The sequence below is a fragment of the Mastigoproctus giganteus genome, chromosome 10, assembly GCF_048544385.1.
Source record: "Mastigoproctus giganteus isolate SK-2022 chromosome 10, ASM4854438v1, whole genome shotgun sequence".
Lineage (NCBI taxonomy): Eukaryota > Metazoa > Arthropoda > Arachnida > Uropygi > Thelyphonidae > Mastigoproctus > Mastigoproctus giganteus.
In genome coordinates this window covers 25,811,081-25,834,933 of record NC_143584.1, presented here as the reverse complement: position 1 = coordinate 25,834,933, position 23,853 = coordinate 25,811,081, and the positions used below count along the sequence as shown (strand labels likewise).

The following is a 23,853-nucleotide window of genomic DNA, read 5'->3' as shown; positions in this document are numbered from 1 at the left end:
GGGTTTCTTACTTGCAATAAAATACACACAATTTCCAAGTACAATGAAAGATAAATACTTTGTCTCTCGGCCATTTTACTTTCAGCGCGCGATTGGAATTCATAAATCGCTTATTTTTTGCAAATACAAACAAAAATGCGTCTTGTTGGTTATTCTGAATTGATAACTGTGCTCAAACTCGTTTTATTCAGTGATTGCAAAAAAACGAGTAGTAAACATTGAAAAATTGGATGCTGCCGAAGGCAAAATGGGTAAAAAGGAAAATGTCCTCTCTCTTGTCAGAGCGTTTTGTTATGGCCAATCGATTTCGATGGAATATAAAAGTATCTAATGAATGTGCTTAGATCTCTTCAATATTCCGATATTTAAATATAATATTTGGGACTCTGCTTTCATTATTGCTAGTAGGAGAGTTATAATTTGAGAGAATCCCTTATATAATCTACTTTCCAAGTTTCAGCTTACAATTCGAAGAGAATCCCAGGATATGTACAAAATCATGGAATGGAGGGTTTAAAATTTAGAACTGTGGAATCAAAATTTCAAAAAAATACGTATATATTAAAAATGTTTTTGATTTTGATTCATAATCTTCTCGTGATATTTATGCCATATTGTATTCCAGATGTCATCCACATCAGGGAAGTCCGAATACAGTATTAGGTGGCCATATTTGAGTGACCACTGAATGTACTTCCGTGTTCATGCATCTGAGCATATCAAGGATAAATGGAACACTGCGCAGCACAGAATGTCTAAGACACTTGATATCTCTGTTTCTACAGTGAACAGCAGACAGGTGATTACGTTTACATCATTGTGGGCGAGAAAGCTGTAGAACGGAAGACTTCCTGCTGCGAGAATAGTGTCTAATTCAACACCCATGTCAATCATACTGTTGCCAAGCTTCCGTGTTAATTTAAATCCTTCTGTGCTTCAATATTAATACAAAACAACAGATGATATTTACCCTAGTGTACGTTAAACTGGTGGAGTTAATTTAATTAAACATTGCGTTCTTTAGATTATATCATCAGAAAGTCTAAACATTGCATTTCTTCCAGAAGAACATTCTGATGGAAATAAAACTCGAGTTTCTGGGGAAAAATCTTACTGTCCGTGGAACCGACTAACTCAGCTATAGAATGAAAAAAAAGCGCACGAAAGTCCCTTGCATCATTGACAGGATTCGAACGTGGATCTTTTCCACTCGATGTGGAGGAGATGGCATTATAACCACTGTGCTACCGTGAAGCTGTTCCACTCTGGACAGCTTCTTAGGACATCATCACAATATCATCTGGAGCCTGTCACTGGATGTGCACAGAGACATATAACGCCATAAGACTTCCATAACTCAGCACGGACAGTTGTAATAAAAATTACAAGTAGACAGATTCATCGCAAGTTAAGAAGCTTTTGCTGTTGTTGTGGGGGTTTAATGGCGCATAAGCTGCTTTGGCTGTAATGCGCCTATTCATTTATTACATAAAGAAATCAGATATTCTCGTACGGTCAGACAAACCTGTAATCAAAAAAGATTAAAAACTCTAGTGTTCTTGAGGAAATTAAAAAATTTCGGAAAGATTTGCTTTGTCTCCAATCAGATTCTCTAGCGTTAATGGTTTGCGAAGATTAACCAGTGATAGCAGGGTTGAAGTTCTGTTTTGTTAAGGTAGGGCCAGTCAATGAGAATATGTTTAACAGTCAGATTTAAAGAACAAAGTAGTGTATCATTTCCTGTTAGTAAATGAAGGTGGATCAGATGGGTATAACACCTATTCTTGCCCGTGAAAGGACTACTTCTTCTCGTCTTGATGTACGGACACTGGAGCGCCACATTTTCGGATCCTGCTTAAATTGAAAGGGTTTGTTATTAGTTTGAGAGTGCCATAGTTCTGTCCATTTCAATAGGCATGCAGCGTTTATGATTGGTACACAGTCTGATTCTGGAGCAGAGATATTCCGATTGATTCTGGTTGAACCATCCCAGGACCACCCGTCTTGTTGAAGAAGGGGCCAGTGGCGTGCTGAAGTTGGGCCCTCAACCACCAGATTAGATTTCATGGTTAAAATGCAGGTTAAACTTCATGTATTTCTGCACTGTAATCTCCAAATATTTCAACGTCCGATACACTATCACTAACATGCCTTTAATTTCCTGTGTGTATATTCAAAAAATAAATAAATAAAAAACCTTCAAGTTTCAACTGTTTTGAGTTATTTATTTTTCTGTTATCTTCGGTATTGTTTGGAACATTTTATTAATCGATAGGTTTTTGCCAGTTTGTTAAATTTATGAGGTCAATGGTCTGAGTCAGCGAACACAATCGATGAAATCCTTCACCTACAAATCGCTGAGGTCCGTCTATGGTTACAGCGATAATTGGCAAAGCTAATTGTTATAGCAGGAAGAAAAGAAGAAAAAACAAATGAAAGCAAGTCGACAGAGAAAAGCATGTAATGTAAAACGAAACCTTGACTGGAAGCAGGACTAGTCAGTGTCTAGATGCGGATCAGATAAAAATTTCCGGTTTCTTCCGCAGATAATGCCAAGTAAAACCTCACTCCTACTTCTGAATGTACAGCTAAAGAAATTCTCACCCCCTTTCCTGATCTCCGTGCACCCACATGATCAGAAGAGAGAAGAAAGAAAGCAGGTATATTCGAAAATAGGTCACACACCCATATATTCACGCATTTTGTGAGCCAAAAAACGAGCAATTTCCTGTTTGTTAAAGATTTTAATACTTTGTTTTCAGGAAGTGTGCCTTTTAAAGAGCACTTCATTGGTTATATGAAACGTTGATAATTTCCTTATATTCCTGTTTAGCTGAAAACGTAAAACCTATACAAGCATGGACATACGCGATACTTTTTGCTAGTTGAAAGATATTTCGCTTAATTACTCATCCAAACCACAAAAAAATTAAAAAAAAAGGACCACTCGTTCATTACCAAAGGAGAATACTATTAGAAGGTGAATAGCTATTCGTTCATGAATTATGGAAACAAACTCACCCACATTTCCCACGTGGCGTTGAGGTTAGGTTATCATGCACCAAGGAGGTTCCAGCTGGATATATTTTGCAGCCATCTTTACTAGTTCATCTAGATCTTTTTGAGGTGGTATACCTTGATTTTTTTTTCTGGAGCACTATGGCCACAGATGCCGATGAGCCTCATAAATCCCCAAACAACATACCCTGATTTCCTGTAATTCTCTCTGATTCTCTTCTCACTTTGTATCCTCAGTAGTCCACATGGTATCATCAGCAAACGTATAAATTAAACTTGAAATACCGACATCAATATCGTTAATAAATATTAAAACCCAAAGCTGAATACTGTGGTTGTTGTTGTTGTTGCTAGAGTGGCTTTTTATGGCTCAAGGACGACTATGGCCTAACTCAAGTTCTTGTGGAAAGACTGTACAGGTTATTAATATGGGTTTAGAAGAGCATGCAAATATCAGCCAATTTTAGACAGTGGAAAAACTCAGTTAGATTGCAGTTGTCCCCGATAATACGACTAGGCTGAAGAGTCTCCTGCAAGTTAGAGAGATCGAGAGATCAGAATGATGTGGATCTGGAAGACTGATAAGGAGTGCACTCTATAAGGATATGCTTTACAGTTAGTGGTGAACCATAGGGCAAGCATAATGGGTGATCATTTCCTTGCAATAAATAGACGCGTAAGGTGGGTATGGCCAATATGTGGGCTGGCAAGAACAATCTCTTCGTGTCTGTTTGATCCAAGCTGGATTTCCACTAAACATATTCCACTGCAGACATTCTTAGTGGATCTGTTTTACGCAAAATTTTTGTCCATTTTTCAGTGCATACTCGGCATAATATTGATATAATTTGTATAAGAAATCTGGATGTGATCGGTGTCAGAGGGGTTTCTTACTGCTTTATCTGCATGCTCATTTCCTGGTATTTCAGAGTGCTCAGAGATCCAACAGAACATGCAGTCTGTTTATTGTTATTAAGTTCCGATATTTGAGATCTCATTTGTTTTACAAATGGATGTGAAGAGTGAAAATTGTCTTGGAGGGCTGTCAGTGTATTCAAATTCAAATTGAGGAAAGACAGTTGTAGAAGAGATGTGCAGAAATTTGCTTTAGCCAGCGCGTGGTTGAAACAAACTTCCATCTGTCATAGTTGAGGTCGATAACTTAAATAAGGTCAAGACAGAGCTAGACAAACATTTGGAGTGAATGGATGGGTGAAATGGGAAGGGGTTTTTTTTTTTGGCTGATGCTTGCTTTCTTGTACCATTATATGCCTCTGATAATACTACTTTGGATTTTGGATTTGATTTGTATTTTATTGGCGCATTAGCAACTAAGGCTATAATGCGCCAAATCCAGGTCATATATAAATACTAAAAAATAAAGGTAGATTCCCTTTCTGGGTTCTTACGTAACACTTTTTAAGCAAAGAACCATTTTAAGACAGAAGAAAATCGCACAACAAAAATAGAACTATATCACTTTCAAAGATCACTTTATGAGTCGCAGAGAAAAATCGCTTGGCACTCGGGGCCTTTAGGGTGGCATGCGAAATAACCTTTGTGGGAATTCCACCAAAAGTCGATATTTTTAATAGTTTATCCGAGTGCTTATTCTCACTCATCTCCACTAGAAGGTCTCCAGATTTTAATCTCCGAACCATTTTTGGAGGACCTGCCACATTTTCAAGACATTTCTGTATTAAGAATGGGGAGAGCTTACTCAAAGGATTATCAGTTAAAGAATGCAGTATCAGAAAAAGAGGAGAAGGGGTTTCTGTTCCTTCTTTTTTCTGCCGTTTTGTATTACCTGCATTTAAGTCTTCTCTCTTTGAGATATCTCTTCATGAGATCCGTAAGTGGCATGTCTATTTATGTCCATCTTTGCTCCTTTTTGCTCCGGGAGAGTGGTTTTCTTCTCCCAGATTACTAGCCCCGTCATGTGGAGGCAGGAGCGGTGCCACCAGTGACCAAGCGGTTTAGAAAGTTAGTTAGGTTAGTATGGATTATATAAATACAAGGAACGAAAGGTGTATTTCCTTTCTGGATTCTACTTCAAAGCTTTTAAGAAAAGAATCACTTATAAAAAAACAAGAAGAATAGAGACACTGGAAAATAAATATAACTAATCCGTTGAGAAAGAACGCTATGTATCGCACAAAATATCGCTTGGCACTCGGGGCCAATGGAGAAGTCACATGATGGTAAGCGAACATGCCAGGGTGGAAGTAGATGCCTTGGTGACTGGGCAACATTGTCTATCGTGATATTGAGCTCTCTAAGCAGCTTTTGGACACGGATGCCAAAGGATCGGTTATCAGTCTGACGGGTTTTATAAAGCGTTTCCCATCCTGGGTCAAAAACGCAAGTCCCCGTTTGGTTGTCTGGCAGGGATTTTAGTTTAAAGGTATATTTTAGCGACAATTGCTTTCGTCGGAGCAATAGTGGTGGTTCACCTGCTTCGACGTATAAACTCTGGACAGGGGATGTTCTGAATGCTCCAGTAGCAGTACGGATGGCTTGGTGGTGGAGTGGGTCTAGTCACCGTAGTACGCTATTTCTAGCCGATGCGTACACTTGGGACCCATAGTCTAATTTTGAACGAACAAGCGCACGATAAAGGCGGAGTAAAGTGCATCGGTCTGCCCCCCATTTATTTGAGGAGATGGCACGAAGGAGATTCAATCCCCTCGTGCACTTTGTTCGTAGTTGACGGATATGTGGTAAAAATGTCAACTTCTTATCGAATGTGAGACCCAGGAATTCTGTCTCAGGTACTACTGGAATGATGTGTTGTCCGAGTTTGAGTTGTGGTTCAGGGTGAAGATTCCGTTTGCGACAAAAGTGTACGCAGACGGTCTTCTGAGGTGACAACCTGAAACCATTAGCCATTGCCCAAGTTTTGACATGGCCAATGGCATGCTGCAATTGTCGTTCAATAACCCTCATGTTGGATGACTGACAGAAGATGGTAAAATCATCAACAAAGAGGGTGCTGTTTACAGTTGGAGGAAGTTGTTCAGTAATAGAATTAACTTTGATAGCTAAAAGAGTAACACTTAACACTGACCCTTTGGGGACTCCTTCCTCTTGACAAAAAGATTGAGAGAAAACAGAGCTGACACAAACTTGGAATGACCGGTTCAATAAGAAATTTTTAATGAACAGGGCTAGATGGCCCGTGAGACCCAGATCATAGATATCCTTTAAGATTCCAAATCTCCAAGCCGTGTCATACGCTTTTTCGATATCAAAGAAAATTGAGACCAGGTGTTCGCGTTTAAGGAAAGCATCTCGGATAGATGTTTCCAGTCTTATAAGATGGTCAAGTGTTGACCTGTTCCTTCGGAAACCACATTGAACTTTGGAAAGGAGGTCATTCGCTTCTAAATACCACATGAGACGGGCATTCACTGTCCTTTCCAGGATCTTGCACAAGCTGCTTGTCAGAGCAATTGGACGGTAATTACTCAGAAATTTTGGATCTTTTTCTGGCTTTGGAAAGGCAAGCACGATTGCCTTATGCCAGGAGTTCGGAAATTCATCTTCAAGATAAACTCTGTTGTACAAACAAAGCAACTGATCCAGAGATTCAGACGAAAGATGTTTAATCATCTCATAATGGATGTCATCTGGCCCTACGGCACTCCCCTTGGATAGTGATAGTGCCGCTTTCATTTCCCATTCTGTGAAGGGTTGATTGTATTATTCACAGTTCTTTGATGACAATTTCAAATGTTGCCTTTCGGCATTTTGTTTGAGGGCCAGAAACTCAGGGTGGCAAGATGTTTTGGCAGACACTTTAGCAAATACCTCCCGAAGAGTGTTTGCAATTGCAGTTTGGTCTGCAATTGCACATTCATTATGCTCCAGGATCGAGGAAGGGTGTGAAGTGTATTTACCCTTCATTTTTCGGACTTTATCCCAGACAAGCTTAGATGATGAAGTCTGGTTGATAGAAGATATGAAGTAGATCCAAGATCTGACTCTGACGTCAGACCTTCTTCATCAGAAGGTCTGACTCTGACGTCATACGTAACGTGCTTTAGCACGTGCGCGTTTGAATGCTATTAAATTATCTGCGGTGGGGTACCGGCAAAAAATGGACGAGATGATTTAAGTATTTTTAGCTTTTTCATAGAAAGAGTTCGTGTTTGTAGGATATGTTTCTGGAATGTCTCAATTGTCTAAGAATCGGATATTGTTGGTAAGTGGTATCAGTTGAGTTCCCAGCGATAATTCGAGTTCTCGATGTAGTTGACGCTTTTTGCAAAAGTGAATGGCTGTACTTTTTGAAGCCAATAGAAGATAACCATTACGTGAAGTCCATGACACTATTTTGTTTACGTACAGATAGATGTCTACGTTACCCGGAATGTTCTGCACTAAACTGCTTATTCTAATAACAAAGATTGTAGCACTGATCCCTTTGGTAAACTTGATCCCTGAGTACTGGCCCCATTGGTAAACCTGATCCCTGATCCCTTTGGTAAACCTTCTCTTTGGAAAACAAATTGCAAAACAGCATTGCGATAACCCACTTGGAAAAAATAAAACTATTATATTAGGGTCACCCCGTAATTTCTTACATATACTCATGTGTTGTGTCTGTGAACTGCTTGTGTTCTTTGGCACATTTACCAGTTCTGCTGGACGGAAAAACCACAGTTTCTGTGGGGGGGGGGACCTTGTTATCTACGCCTGAGAGTCACTATCTCAACCACGGAGTGAAACCACGGAAGGAACCCACCCTTCCTGATCCTGATTACCTCTTTCCCCGCTTATTTTAATATAAATAAATAATTGGACAGACTCCATCAGTGGGAATGCTTTTGCTCAAGGAAGAACTGCCGTTCTTCTACAGTCAGTTTTGTGATATCCACGATTTTTACAGAGCTATCTGTAGTGGGACTGACTTGCTCAGTTTTATCTGTAACAATTCTTCTCCTGGCTTCCTTTAAGTTCTCAGGAAACCATTTATCTCCCAATCACCATTATATAGACATCTGCTATTCCAGTCTCCAAAGCATATTCATGTGTGAATATTCTCTTAGATATAGTGGGCATTCTATGACGATATGCTTTACAGTACGTGGACATGAAGAGTCACTGCATTATGGGGCGTCTTCCTTTCTTAATAGGTAACTGTGAGTGAGGGATGTATGACCAATGCGCAGTCGTTCTAGTACAGTTTCTTCTTTTCTATTTCCTCTTAGACTGGACTGCCACTGTTTGGGTTCTCTCTTTATTTCAAAAAGTTTATTATTTGTTTCTTTTTCCCATATACGTTTCCACTGTTCTTTAGAGGTCTGCTGTATAATGGATTTATAGTCAACATAAGGTGTCCTAAAATTGGGTGAGATCGAATTTGAAGCACTTTTGTTGTTGTTGTTGTTATGGGGGTTTAATGGCGCATAAGCTACTATGGCTATAATGCGCCTATTCATTTTTTTATATAGGGAAATCGGGGAAAAAAAAAAAAATCACAAAAGATTAAAAAGTCCAATCTGCTTCAGAAAGTTGAAAAATTCGAAAATATTTGCATTGTCACCAATGAGATTCACTAACGTTATTGGTTTATTAAGATTTACCAGTGATAGCAGGGTTGATGTTATGTCTTGTCTATAGTAGGGGCAGTCAATGAGTATGTGTTTAACAGTCAGATTTATAGAACAATGTGGACACTGTGGTGGATCGTCTCCTCTAAGTAAATAAAGATGGGTTAGATGGGTATGTCCTATTCTTGCCCTTGACAGGACTACTTCTTCTCGTCTTGATGTACGGATACTGGAGCTCCAAATTTTTGGATCATGTTTAAATTGAAAGAGTTTATTATTTGTTTGAGAGTGCCAGATTGTTGTCCATTCTGACAAGCAGGCAGCTTGAATAGTTAAGGCAAAATCTGATGGCGGAATAGGGATGTCAGTTAAGTCTAAGCTAGATGGATTTTTTGCAGCTTTATCAGCCAGTTCATTGCCCAAAATACCAGAATGTGCTGGAATCCAACAGAAGATGACCTGTTGATGGCGTTCTTCAATTTTTAATAATATACTTTGAATTTCATCTATAAAAGGGTGAACGTTATCTGAGAAATTACATAAAGCCATGATTGAACTAAGCGAATCGGTGTAAATAACAGATTTTAAAGATCGATCAGCACAGAGATTTTGTAAGGCCAGTTTAATAGCATATAATTCAGCTGAAAATATACTGAATTCAGGTGGAAGTGATACTGAAATAACAGTATTCGGAAACACCGCAGCTGCTCCAACGTTTGAGTTAGATTTAGATCCATCTGTATAAATTGGGGTGAAATTACTATATCTTTGAGTGTGAGCTGCATGAAGCTGTATGATATTAGATGCTTGTAAAACTCCCTTTCCCCATTGGCAGAGATAAGTGTCACAAGTCACCAGAGGAAGAGAAGCCCATGGTGGTTGACAGCAGGTTTGAAGCACTTTTAACAGCCAAATCTGCCTGTTCGTTTCCTGGGATTCCAACAAAAAATTATGCGGTGGCCACTTGTTCGTTTCTTGTATGCATGCTGCAACAGGCTTATATTCAACAGGCTCTTCTCGAGTAGCATATTTGGGAGTAGGTTTCTCCTTTGATGAGGAGAGGAGTGATTTAGCCCAACCAGATGTGATATTTGGAGGGACTGAGCAGTCAGTCTGAGTTGCTACTGAGTGTAGCCGTTGCAGTACTTAGCAGGTACTGTAAAATGTTTTTTAGCTTCTTGATAGGATACTTTCTGCTCAATCTTATATTTTTGAATATTCTTTTCTCTTTTCCATTTAGGACATTCCTTACAGAAGCCAGAGTGGTTACCATGGCAGCTAGGACAAATTTGCATTTCAGTGTTACAGTTTGTGTGTGTATGCTCTTTGGAACCGCAGTTAGCACAGGTGGCTACACCTCTGCAGACAGCTTGGGAATGACCAAAATTTTGGCACTTAAAGCACCGGACTGGATTTGGAATGTATGGTCTTACTTGGCATCTAAGATAACCAGCTTCAATAGAAGTAGGTAGATTTGTTGTTTTGAATGTTAGTATCACTGTCCGGGTAGGGGCAGGCTCTCCATCTTTTTTAATGACAATTCGTTTGGTTTCTACCATGTTTTGATCTCTTAGTTCATGCACAAGTTCATCCTCCGATACGTTTAATAGATCCCACTCTGATATCACCCCTTTAGAGGAGTTTAAGTGGCACGTGGGGTAACCTTTGTGGGAATTCCACCAAAAGCAGATACTTTCAATAACCTCTCAGCATGTCTATGTTCGGTCATTTCAACTAATAAATCTCCCGGTCATAATCGCCGAACCATTTTTGGAGGGCCAGCCACATTTTCCAGACATTTCTGTATCAAAAATGGGGACAGTTTACTGAATGGTTGGTCTGGGGAGGAGTGTAGTATTAGAAAGAGAGGAGTGGTATTATCCGTTCCTTCTTTTTTTTTGTCTCTTAGCATGGGATATATTTGTGTCGTCACGATCTGGATTATGTTTATCTTTGAGTTGGATAAAAGGATCCACACGAGGACTGTATATTTTTGTCCATCGTTGCTCCTTTTAGCCCTGGGAGGGTGGCTGTCTTCTCCCTGGTTTTCAGCCCTGCCACGTGGAGGTAGGAGCGGTGCCACCAGTCCAGCAACTTCATTTTAACATTTTCAACGATCTGTATTTATAATTAAATATTTTCTTGGTATGCCACTAGTAATTAAAATCACTAGATATTTTGTAATCAGCTAACGCCTTCATTTTGTCTCGTGGCCTGCGTTACCTTGCCGCTAATTTAAGACAACTCCACCATTCTAGACAGTAAAAAGAGAAAAGAATGGTTGAAATTAATTTATCACAGATTTTAACGAAAATAGTAATTTATCAATGAATATTCACATAACATTGCCTTTTCTCTTAATGATCATATAATGTTTGGTCAGTTCTCTCCAAAATTATCTTTCTGTATTCTTCCTTCCTTTCACTATCTTTAAACGGTGTTTAATTTATGCAAAGATGTGACCCATTTCTGTGACTGATTTCTCGCAACTGCGGTAAAACTTTGGCCCCCGTAAATGACCTCATTGTCGTCAAGGTCAGAATACTAATTTATAAACGGACGTACCAGAATTGTTTCTTCCTGCAAAATATAATCACACCTCTAGATTTCGATATCTGTATCAGCCACGTCCTTCTGTATCCCCACGGTTTGCGAGGTCCTGTCGCAAGATCTATGACGGAACTATTTCAAATAAAAAATAGTCTTCAAGGTCCCTGATTGCCTAGTGAATCGAAGAATGTCCATCACACCTGTTTTTACCCTCCCATCTATGTCCTTTTTTGAGGGTTAAACGCCTGTACGGAGGTCACTGATCAGGGTATATAAGTCCAGTCTAGAAACTGATCGAACATTGTTCAGCTCTTACAACGTACTAAATCACAAGTTGATTAAGCCAGTCCCTTGAATCGACAATGAAGACTGTGGTAAGTGTAGCATTTATTCAACGTAGCTTGGCAACTCATATTATCAAAAATAATTAGAAATAAAATAAGAATTATTTGGGACGATGAATGAATTTGAAATATACCTAAAATGTGTGTATTTACGAGTACTCGTATTACCACAAAGATCAGAGATTGTAGTAGAGTTGTAGGAGCATCAGTAACTAAGGCTATATTGCTCCGAATGTGCTGTCTGTAAAATGCATGTGTTCTGTGGTAGATTTTCTGTTTTGCTGGATGAAAAACTCGAGTTTCCGGAATAAAAAAACCATACATTACCCTCGCCTGAGACCGACTAACTCAGCAACGTTGTGAAAAAGGTCCTCACCTCATCGATGTGAGGAATTTGTGAGGTCTTTTCCACCCGGTGGGTTGAGGACGGCGAGTCTACCAACTGTGGTGCCCAACGAGGGCCACCAGATGCACCCCCCAGTTGAATATTTTGTTATATCAGAAATATTATTTGTCCAACTAACAAGCTACTGTTATAATTTTAAAGATAAAATGATTGAAGTTTTATTTTGAAATTTCTAGAACTTTTTATTGTACAATTAGCGAAATGTTATTCATTGATTAAAAAGTGGATTTTCATTAAGCCTAATTATAAATGATAATAATAACTGAATAAGATATTTCTGATTATTAATTATCATTACATAAATTATATTTTATTTTTTTAGTGCATCGTACTGTTTGCCCTTTTAGCAATGGCTATGGCTGGTGGTCTCGTTGGATACACAAGATATGCGTATCCAAGAGTATATGCAGGTTACTATGGAACAGGTCTGGGACATTACAATGGCGACCACTATGGTTACTATGGCGGATTAAGACACTATGGTCACGGCCTTGGCTATGCTAGACTTGGATATGGCTATGGTAAACTTGGATATGGCTATGGTAAACTTGGTTATGGCTACGGGCTTGGATATCTTGATGATTGCTAAGATGCTTGAGTCCTGATACATGGGCAGCAATCGTGCCAAAGTAAGTGTCGAAATGCTTTTAAAATTAATATAATTTCCAGGTCGAAGTAGTTCATTTTGATTTATGATTTGAAATATAATATATTAAATTAAAATACCAGAATTTTATTAAACGTTTTCCCCATTTAAGTAACACCTTAAGACAAAAATAAAATTCTATTTTTCATCCACCCTCATAATAAATATATTAAAAGGAAATTCAACTGATTATTACGTTTAAATATCAATTAATAAAAAATTATTTTCAAATGATGTTTCTGAATATATAAATATTAAAAATATGTGTTTTTTTCCTTATCTTTTAGGTTACTTAGCAACGAAATTCGGGGTTCTGATCACGGGTGTCATAGGAATGAAAGCTGTCTTAACATAATTGGCTGAACTTTACCTTTAAGTGTTGCTGTAAATATTTCGTTAGAAATTTTAATTAAACTTTGTTTTCGGAATAATCCCAAGGAGTAGTAGTGCATTACTGTTGGTTGTATGTACGTATATTATCCATACATTACAAATTATATTACAGTTTCTACGTCACCGATAATACACCTTACCTTAAAACACCAATCGCAGCAAATAAAAATAAAGAAATTAATAACAGGTGAAATTAAAGCCGACTTGGAGTGCCTGCTATTGCAAATTGCCCACACATCCACTTTCATAATACTCCAGCTATTCCCAGAAGGTACTTTCCCAACAACCCCATTAAATTTCAAAATTTCTCCAGGCAGGCAAACTCAACCGCCAAAGGAGGCAGTTGATTCTGATGGTCAAACAAACTTCCTGAGGATCCAGTCTGTTATTTTTCAAGAGGGTTAGAAACAAAGTGAGCCTATACCAAGCGTTGATTGCCGACACTTATATAAAAAAATAAGACTAATTTTCAGTTGACTAGTTCCTGTTTGCTTTAAAAAATGCACAATCTCGTGTTTTAAATCCAAACAGTTGAATCCGCATGGCATAATCTCAAAGCTTTTCATGGCTACACAATACACTCAAATTTTAAGAACTTCCAGTCTTTTGGAAATATCTTCTACTACACTGCCTAACAAAATTAACAGAACACGTCGAAAACGTGGTGTCACTCGTGCAGCTTGCGATGAAGTGGGACAAAATTTGGTATGGTGGCGTACCACAGAATAACGATGAAATGAGGAGACAGTGAGAAATTCGGACAGGTATAGAGGACATTTAAGGGGTTGTATAAGAATTACCACAAAGGTCACATTGCAGAAGTCGATACAGGACGCTCGAAAATATGGTCACATAACAGCAGTAGAGTATGATCTTCTCCCACGGCTAAACAGGCCTGACAAAGGTGAACCATGTTCGATATAAGGGTGTCTATAAGATTCTGTGGCAACAAATCCCATTTTCCACCAACGCAGACTTTAGGTCACCAAGTGACCAAGGATTCGGCTGTCGGCGTGTAGTGCGACGTCCAAGAGTGCCCCACATATGTTCAATCGGATTTAAGTCTGCTGATCGAGTTGCCCACTGCAGTCGTTGGATATCTTCAGTTTCAAGATATTCCTCCACCACTTGAGCTCTGTGTACAGTGGTGTTGTCGTGTATGAAAAGAAAATTTGGGCCAACCGCACCCCTAAAATGTCGTACGTAGGGTTCGAGGATCTGTTCTCAGTACCTCGGCGCAGCTACGGTACCCTTATCAAAAAACATAAAGAGGGGTGCGGCCGTGGATCATTATTATTGCGCCGCATAAGAGGACATCGCCTCCACCGCAAATGTCCCTTTCTCTGATGTTGGAGGGATGTTGCCGCATTCCTTGTTGTCTCCAGATGAAGTAACGTCTAGAATATGTAGGCTAAAACGGGACTCATCAGAGAACAGAATTGTACCTCCTTTGTCAGGGTCCCAAGTCTCATGTTCATGGCACCGGTTTCGACGAGCTCTGTGGAGTGAGATTGTGAGAGGGATCATTGATTAATTGAATGTTCCGCTTTGATCGAGAGGACGAGTTTTTTTGGGAAACACCTCTCAAGAATAAGTATAAACACCTCTCCATGTGATACACTTATGACAAGAAAACTAAAAGCTAAGTTCTTAGTACTTCAAAGGCTTTGCTATGATTATGACTTTCATTTCCATTTACAAATTCTAGAAAATAAGTTGTGATGAATTAAATGTCCCTTACAACATGTCCATTTACCATAATTACGATTGTTGGTTGATCTGCAGGTTTTTGGAAGAAATAAAGAAAAGTCAACCTGTCAACTGTACAGCTCGATACTTATGTTTATTAAGCTGTATAGATAAAAAATATGGCGGAAATAAAATCCATTCCTTCCACCCAGTGGTTAAACGTAGTTTTCTTTTACATATTTATTAATCATAAGTTTATTAATACAAAGCAATTCAAATAAATTTCTTTCCTGTCAGTCTACAATTAACCCAACTAATGATATCACCAGGACGAATGTTTGATCTAATGATCTGTCAACGTACTAAATAAATAACATCATAATGACTGTAAATGGACTAGGATATTCATAAACAGCTTACCCGTTATATGACCTTGAACCTTCTTTTAAACATAAACAAGTAAAAAGAGAAAAATAAACTTGATTTCGCGCCCCAGTACTGAACCTCATAGGTCCAATACACTGTACATTACTTAAGTAACAAAAACAGTAATATCCACCCGTCCTGAAATTTGGAAAAGGTATTTTTATCGCCCTTCCCGAGTAAACTTTCTGAATACGCCTTAAACATAATCGTAGTTGTCATAATTGTCAGTTACACTGGATTTCAAAAAGTTAAGGTACGAATAGAACAAAAAATTACAAGTATACTCATGAAAAACCGTGATCAGATTCACACCAAAATTCTCTTGAACAAACAAGGTTAACATACACGAACGTCTTGAAAATTATTATTCTAGGGTTAAGGATCTGCTCTAAGGCAGGTTATTAATCCTCAAGGAATTATGCAGGGCTATATGAGTTGCTTTCTCATATCCTGCAGCAACTTCATGTGCATATATGGGTTTGTTGTGTTGCCGAGTGTGTTAAGGGCCAGTTAACCTCTTTGCGGGAGGAAAGTCCCAGAATAAATTGCAGGTTAAGTCCCGAACCGCCACTTAAGATTAACTAACTGAAACCTTAATGAAAAGATCAGAAATTCTTTTGTTATAAAGCAGGAACACTGACCTTACCAAGCGAATTAGCCACTATACCGATAAGGAGGTCAACTTTAGTTAATTTGGGTTTCATCTGAATGTGCAATAGCACAAAAAGTTCTCCAGGTTGACTAATACTTTGTACATCGAGTGTTTGCAAATATGGAGTGGTCCAGTCTTAATCCCAGATTCTCTGAATCTCAAATCTCAGCTGCTCTAGAAAGAATACTTATAATCTTTTCACTCTTTCCTCACAGGGATTTATATGAACTTAGGATCGTATTAAATGATAGTCGCATCTCAGAACGAGACGTATATTGACAGATTCATTCTGTATTTTGCTGAGCATTTATCGTCAAATCTCCTAAATAATTTATTAAACAGAACGAACGCATTTAGAGATTTTCTGAATTTTTTTTAATGTTGCACTTTACGTTTTCGCTGGGATAAAAAACTTGATACGCACAGCTTTCCTGGAATGAATTAGGACCAACTAAGGTTATTGGTGCCTTTGTTAATATATCTCCTTAGATACGATAGATTAAACTAACATTATCAAGGACATATGCTTTAATCAAGTATAGCAGCCAGTTTTTCACCACTATGTGTGTCAAAGCCGCACAAGTTGCCAACTGTGGGACTGATGTGACCTTATCAACACAGACCAAATGATAGGTTTTAAAAGGGCGCAGAACCAGAGTAGTTCATAGCAGCATTCCACAATTTCGGCTTTTTGTTTATCTTCTTTCATCGGGGAATATTTAATTCTCGTGTACCACTCACCTCGGCGTCCTTCAAGGGGCACATAAAAGCGCAAGGATGGCCACGCCCTACTAACAGTTGCTAACTTTCACCTCACCAGTGGCCAGGAAGTCTACATTCAACATGAAGATCGCGGTAAGTAGAGCAATCGTGCTATTCAGCCGAGTTCTTTCTTAAGGATATATCCGCAGGAAAACTGAAGAAAACAACCACGGGGTTTGTATTTCGGCATGGGCCTTTATTTCTTGGTGTTCAATGCCTAACAGTGGGTGTATTTCATCGGTACTTTATTATCGAGATGCAATTAATCCAAGACTTTACAATGTAAAGTCATTTGTGGTTATAGTTGAACTATGACATTGCCAAACTAGCTAGTTAACCATTTCCTTAGACCAATCCGGTTAACTAGCAGCTGCAGTTATCCATATTGAGAGCCAACTTTCGTTACTGGATTGAGATGTTTAAAATATTCATTGAGATATCTGTAAATTACGTATTCTTAGGTACGATTTCCCGTTTAAGGGATGAAAAACTCAAAGTTTCCGGTAGAAATCACCATGCAACGCTTGTTTAGGATCAACTAACTCGACACTGTGACAAAAGCCTGCTTAAAATTCGTTTTGTTGAATTCGGCTTCTGGACTAGCAAAATATTTACGCCCATTGTACCTAGTGACAATATTTACTAACGATATTTAAGAAGATAAAACTCAACAGAAGTAAATTCCTAAGAAAAAATAGTACTACAATTCTCATCATGTGTGTACATCGAACACATTATGAGGATTGCAGTTCAAGCAGTATAGATAGAAGGCAACGTCGGATTTAAACATAAAAGGGTAAGGAAATCACTTGAGGAATTTAGGGTCCTCCAAATTATAATTAACTCAACATATTTATAGTAAATGAATTTTTATTCTATTAAAATGAAATTTATTTCTTGCTTTTTTTGTTTCCTTGTTTCGCAACATTTCAGAATACTCTGGTCTCGCAGAACATATCTACATAATAGAATTCAAAATAGAATATAAAAATAATTTCTTTTTCTTTACCTTTTGAAAAACAAGTTTTCATTTTATTCCAGTGCTTGCTTCTCATAGCTCTAATTGGAGTCACCTCGGCGACCTTTTCAAGTCTCGTCTATCCTGGTTATCTGGGAGGATACAAACATCTGTATGATGGTGGTCATTATGGCTACGGCTTAGGATATCATGGAGGCTTAGGATATCATGGAGGCTTAGGTTACCATGGCTTAGGATACCTTGGTTTAGGACACGGCTTCTTAGGATACGGTTTGGGGCACGGTCTTGGATATGGCACCCTGGGATACTATGGTCTTGGACATGGCACTTTGGGATACTATGGTCACGGACATGGTCTTGGTTTAGGACATTACGGTCTTGGAATCTATGGATCGGGCTATCCTGTCCATCGCTACACTTACACGCAAGGAGTAAGCTACGTGAAACCCGCTGTTCGTTACTACCATGGCCATCCTTACGTATCTGGTCTCCTGAACTTGTATGGTACCTGCTATTGAGGTAGTCTTCAATAATCAAGTTCGATGGAGATTTAAATGGTGAGTAGCTTTTTTTTTTGTTTCGACAGTGCTAGTTTCAAGAATTGATTATTGAATTCGTATTTGTATCTTGTTGATGAGTGCTTACAGAAGTGCAGCCATAAATAGTTGCATTCAATCCGTGATCAAGCGAAGCTCATGGGTTGGCTATAATACCGGATTCTATTAGTAACTGTTGATTTTAAAATTTATAAATGTAAAAGTTAGTGAGCCAATATTTCTGTGAATTACATGTCCCTAATGGACCTTAAAAATAAATCCTTTGGAAAGAATTAATTTGGAAGTTCTGATGATCACTGATTTAGGAAAGCGAAAAAATTCCTTTTGCATATCTACAATTATTTCTATCTTTTAAAATTTATTATTTATTGTCAATATTCCTAATGAGAACATATTTGGAAATTGGGCACAGGGGTCCGGGTATTTTATGCCCTCGATTAAAATTGTTTGCGACCGATTCTTAAAATAGCAATTTTAAAATACGAAATATTCACTAGGAAAAAGTCTTATGATTTCTACTTCATAATTTCTTCATTTACCTTTTATTAAAAATTAATTTTCAATAAAATTATAAAAGATTAATAATAAGGGAGTTTACAATAAAACTCCTTTAATGTCTTGTTTCGTATTTTTCAGGAATAAAGAGACTGTGCAGCTATGTAAATAGGACCGGGACTGAAAGCAGCAGCTATTCTTTTCTACCTGCAGGCGTTTTTCTAACTGCAGATTGGAGGAGTTGGAATTTTCTTGTAAAACACGGTTAGAAATAAAAATGAAGAAGTTTCTTAGACTCTTGTCATTCTTTAGATGTTACATATTGCCTAATATTTTAATCCCCACTGGTTTAAGTGAATACCAGATCATTTGAGGATGTTGATGATGAAACCATTCCCACTAAACAGTTTGATGTCCAAAACTTCTTGGAGAATATACAAATGAGTTTGCTCTTTGTATTCTCTCGAGTCTAGCTTCACTGACCTCTTCCTTTATATCTCTTCATCGTTCTGTTCCCTGTAAACTTGTCGTCCGCAATTAGAAAACCGAATAAACATAAAAAAAATATATTTTTGAAAAAAATGATTAATTGAAGTAATTTTATATAACCGGTTCCACAGTTGCCCGGAAAAATTTTCATCTGAAAGTCATTAAGATGGTGGGATCGGCATGAAATGTGACAAGAATCGCATCATTCTTCCTCAGAGGACGATTAATGGTTACTGGAAATACGATCTGGCCCGAGATATTCCTCTTACACCCCTTAATAATCAACGCGTACAATACTTTTGTTGTTAATGTAATTATCAGGGGCTTGTATCTACAAGGGCGTTTTTCTAACAGCAGATTACACGCATTTTAATACTCCTAAGAAAGACCAAATATTACTTTGTAAGCAGAAAATAACCATCACAGTTTATTAAACATATCGAGAAAAAAAAACAATACTGAGAGAAAGAGAATGCAAATATATAAAATCTTTTATCATGTTTTCACAAAATCCAATCACTAGATTTTGTCAAAACAATCGATAATTAGTTCACCGAGCTCTTGTTGTTGTGGGAGTTTCCGATGCAATGGCTACTAAGGTCACCTTGCACCTATCAGTGGGGTTCATACTACTTATGTTGGCTGCCCTGGATGTAGTCAGAAGCGGTCATATAATCCTATTCGTTTTTTTAGGAAAGAGAAAGCTTCTGTGAGATTTGCGTTTTAGACCAAGCTACAAAGGTTCCTGTAAGTTTGAGAGAACTGAGTCCAAAACTCAAATCTCACAGAATTCCAGAAGTAGTTCCAGTAACATTCCAGAAGTATTTTAATATGAATGGTTATGTGGCAGGAATAGATGGGTTAGATGAGTATGGCCTATTCGGGTTCTGGCTAGGATTACTTCTTCTTTAAATTACAAATCTATGAGCTGGAAGCTCATAGTTTTGGTACAGGTCTCATTTGAAGGAGTTTATTATGTATTTTCATTTGCCATTGAAGTGTCCTTTAAGTATTCTTCGTATATTCGTTTTTTAATCAGTGAACAGTAGTAGAAAATTCGTTGGATGGATGTTTCTCAGCATCATCTACAATTTAATTCCCTGAAGTTCCAGTATGGCGTGGGTTCCAACAGAAGACAATCTTTTCCTGATGCTCTCTGAGTCTAATTGGCTCTGATCGGATGAGCTTTAATAACAGATGATTAGGTGGCGAGGTGTTTTTGAATGGCTAATAGTACACTTTGAGAGTATGTGTATATTATTTCTTTTTTGGATCGAGAGGTGGAAAATATTTTCTACAGCAAGCTTGTGGCATATAATTGAGCGTTGTAAACCACTATATTCTGTGGGAGGTGGTACAGGAAGGGTAGTGTACAGGAGTACAAATGCTGCGCCTGCTTTACTCTCAAACTTCGATCTGTCAGTATAAATTTTAACGAAGTCGGTAGAGTACTGCGTATGAGCAATTTGTAGCTATCGGATGTTAATGTCTGCTTGAGATGTATTCCCCATTGCTGAACCTTACATGTTGCAATTGCAGAGGTTTAACCTGTAAGGAAATGGATATAGGTAGGAGAGCTAGTATTCAATAACGTTAAATTCTGTCTATCGATGAGCACTTTGATAAACTTTCCTCGTCTGTCTAAGACGGAGGAATCTCATAATGGCTGTGGTGTGCATTAAAGTTGACTAGTGAACAAAATGGAGATGGCAATTGAGAAACAAGATCTTCGACTTCGTTTTCTGAATGGTACACAGGTGATTAGGCGAAAGATAAATTAAGACTAGTGTCAGAGTGAAACCAATTACTACACGTGTGGCAAGGGCTTCTAAGTAATTTTACAATGGGAAGCACCTGGAGGGACCTCTTGAATACATGAGTATGGCTACCCCTCCATGAACACTATTAGCGTCAGATCTATCCTGCCTGAAGACAGTATAAATTTTGTTTATAATTTATTTATATAGATTACACCGTCGAACTTGGCTGCACGGTCAGATACAGTACAATAAGAGAAACTAAATGTCATGTTTTTGGAGGCCATGTTCCATGCTAGTAGACCACGGCCATTATGAGGTGCAACTATTCTATCAAAACAATGACACCAGGGTGGTTCACACATGGATGAGAACTTTTTTTCTTATTGTCTCATTAAAAAACGAAGGGGCACGAAGCAGGTGTCATAATATCATTGGATGGAGGGCTTACCATTACCTATAACAAACACGCAACTCAGCGTCATATCTGAAAGGAACTGCCAAGTTCTAATGCTTAGTGTCATAAAGATTTGTTATCTTTTCTTTTCGAACGAAAACATGAAAGCAGGCGAAATCTTTACTTGATATAAAGCTCAGTTGTTGCTGTTCTTTTTATAGGAATTTCTTGCTCAAGGGCTACTTAAGACATATTGCGCTTATCAAAGTAATTGAGGCTACATACGATAACAGCAAAGGGAGTAGTCAGAAGCGGTCACGCATTTTAAGCGGTCATCATTTGTTTCAGGGTGGAAAAAGATTCACTCACTTTTGGGTCATCAGATATGGTGCCCCTGAGTGAAAAAGGGCTAAAGCTCAGTATGTTTATGGTAGAATCTCAGTAGCTGGTTGCCTCAACCACCGCTCTTGAATTTTTTTCATTATTCGATCTATTATTTCTGCCTCTTCTTGTGCATTATTAGTTTTGGTAAGGAAAATTGGAGCTCTTGATGATTTCCGTAGGCTCAAAATCTCTGTTCCAAATTCTCTCAAATTCATCTGTTGTCCACATCCTTCTCCGAACTCTACAAATCATTCTGAACTTTTTGATTTTCTTTCTTTCTTTGAAATTCGCCCTCCCTGTTAGCACAGTGGTTATGATCACGGCCCTTGGTTTGACCTCAGTCTGAATTCCGTCTCTTTGGGAAAATTAATCAGTTCATTTTACATCATGGCCACCTTAATCGATTTGGGCGATTTTCGCATGGTTTTATCTCCCAGAAACTTGTGTTTTTCGCCTAGTAAACAGTTTTTTGTTTGTTTGTTTTGGGTTTTATTGGCGCATTAGCAACTAAGGCTGTATTGCTCCAAAACCAGGTTATATAAAAGATAACAGTTACGATTTCAGCGGCCTAGCGAATTAGGTCGCCATGTCAAGATGTATAACAACAAAATATGCATAAAAAAAGTATAAAGGTACATTTTAAATGAGAGTAAAAAAGGTTTAATGATTTTAGATAAGTAAAACTGGCAGCCATACGGTCACTGTCGTATAAAACCTGACTGAGTGTGTAAGGTTTCTCTGACATAACTAAAAGCAGTACGACATAAAACATGGTCGTGTCTACAACGTGGACACTCGGATAAAATATGTCGCACGGTTAAAAAGGCGGTGCTCTCCTCACACACAGGGAAGTCATCTGGCCTCTCTGTCGTTGTGGTGACTTGGCTGCAGCCAGGTCACCACAACGCCTCGATAGCCGTAGCTCAGCCAGTTCGTTACCTTTGATTCCAGTGTGGCTTGGGATACAACAGAAACGGATATCTAAAGAATATTCAGAGAGAGAATGAAGTATCTGCTGGACCCGGGTCAGGTATGGATGATATTGAGGATGAGGATTATATCTCATCCTCAATAAAGCCTATGGTATACTTAATGAGCCAGTATGCACCCATATACTTTTGGTGATAATGAGTTTTAATGTGGTCCAACTCTATAGCATACAACTCAGCTGTGTATATGCTGCATTCGTAACGAATCTTCTCAGATATAATGTTATCTTTAAAAATGGCAACAAACCCAACAGATGACTCTGACTTCGAGCTATCCGTGAAGACAGACACGAAGTCAAAGTATTCGGTTCGGTGCGCAGCGTAGAGTTGTTGGTAGACAGAATTTCGAATATCTAATTTCCTAAGCAATATCCCACCCACAATATATTTAAATATTTGATAACTCTGTGCTGATGGCTGAGTTCAACATTCAAAACTACTTCAGGGAAATGTTTTCAATGAACTTATTACATACATTTCTCAATTTGGCCTTTTATCCACTTTTAATAGAGAAGCTGCATGGTGGTGTTCAAGCATTCCAGGGTGGTGGTGTTGATAGTCTTGATGACTGAGTCACATTGTCTGAATTAGACGAGCTCTGGAGAGGGTTTCATAGTTTTATCATCAGAAACTCGTGTGTCTCATCCAGACAATAGTAAATGGACTGAGGAAAATGCGACTACAAGTACAGTAATCGCATATTCCTCAGTTTGCGTAATCCTCTTAACTCACCCCTAACACCTAAGCTTGCTTCAGCGGGCTTCAATATCCTACCCATCTCAACCAAGCTGGTAGAGACACTGAGTCTTTTGCTGTTACTGACGATCTCACACAATTTATTCATTTGTTTACAAGAATACCAGAAAATCTTCACAGCCCAATATTTTAAGGGTGAGGAAAACACCAAGGTATTTTCCTCACCCTTAAAATAAAATTTCCTTAAAAATCTTCATGTAATAAGGGAGCTTCAGCTTACAACTGGTTTTTATAATTTTACTGGTTCTTTCTTGCCCTTTTCAGAACTGTATATTATTGATAAATTACGTCACACAAACTTACTCCAAAGCATTTTGTTATACTAGCAGCAAATAATAATAAATGTGTCCAATGTCTTAGATGAGTTCCGAAGTAAATGCTAGAAATATAAGTTAAAGTTGCAAGCAATAAAATTAAAAAAAAAAAACCGGCAGAATTTCCCTATAGAGGTCCAATAACAATTATCTTTGATCGAGTTTACCACCATCAAAACTATATTGTGACTTATATTAATGGAGGAAACAGAAAGGCGTTGCATAAAAGGAAATATAAAAGTTAATTTGGTAAATAATTAGTGAGTAGCCGTGTTTCACGAACTTGGAGCCATAA

General features: G+C 38.2%; 1 protein-coding gene and 1 long non-coding RNA gene across 3 annotated transcripts; both read left to right on the top strand.

Moving 5' to 3' along the window:
* Positions 1-11,362: 11,362 nt before the first annotated feature.
* Positions 11,363-12,950, top strand: LOC150078895 (uncharacterized). The gene is made up of 3 exons (XR_016547550.1): positions 11,363-11,497; positions 12,196-12,502; positions 12,807-12,950. It is a non-coding gene; the product is annotated as an uncharacterized LOC150078895 (long non-coding RNA).
* Positions 12,951-16,296: 3,346 nt separating this feature from the next.
* On the top strand, positions 16,297-18,765 carry LOC150078894 (uncharacterized). 2 transcript variants are annotated; one of them, XM_090382345.1, is made up of 3 exons: positions 16,305-16,534; positions 17,483-17,977; positions 18,614-18,765. In XM_090382345.1, exons 1-2 carry the CDS (start codon positions 16,523-16,525, stop codon positions 17,936-17,938), a joined length of 468 nt encoding a protein of 155 aa, XP_090238471.1. In that variant the 5' UTR covers positions 16,305-16,522; the 3' UTR covers positions 17,939-17,977; positions 18,614-18,765. The 2 variants fall into 2 exon arrangements, with proteins under 2 accessions (XP_090238472.1, XP_090238471.1); XM_090382346.1 differs by lacking the exon at positions 18,614-18,765 and having other exon boundaries at positions 16,297-16,534; positions 17,483-17,978.
* Positions 18,766-23,853: the final 5,088 nt, after the last annotated feature.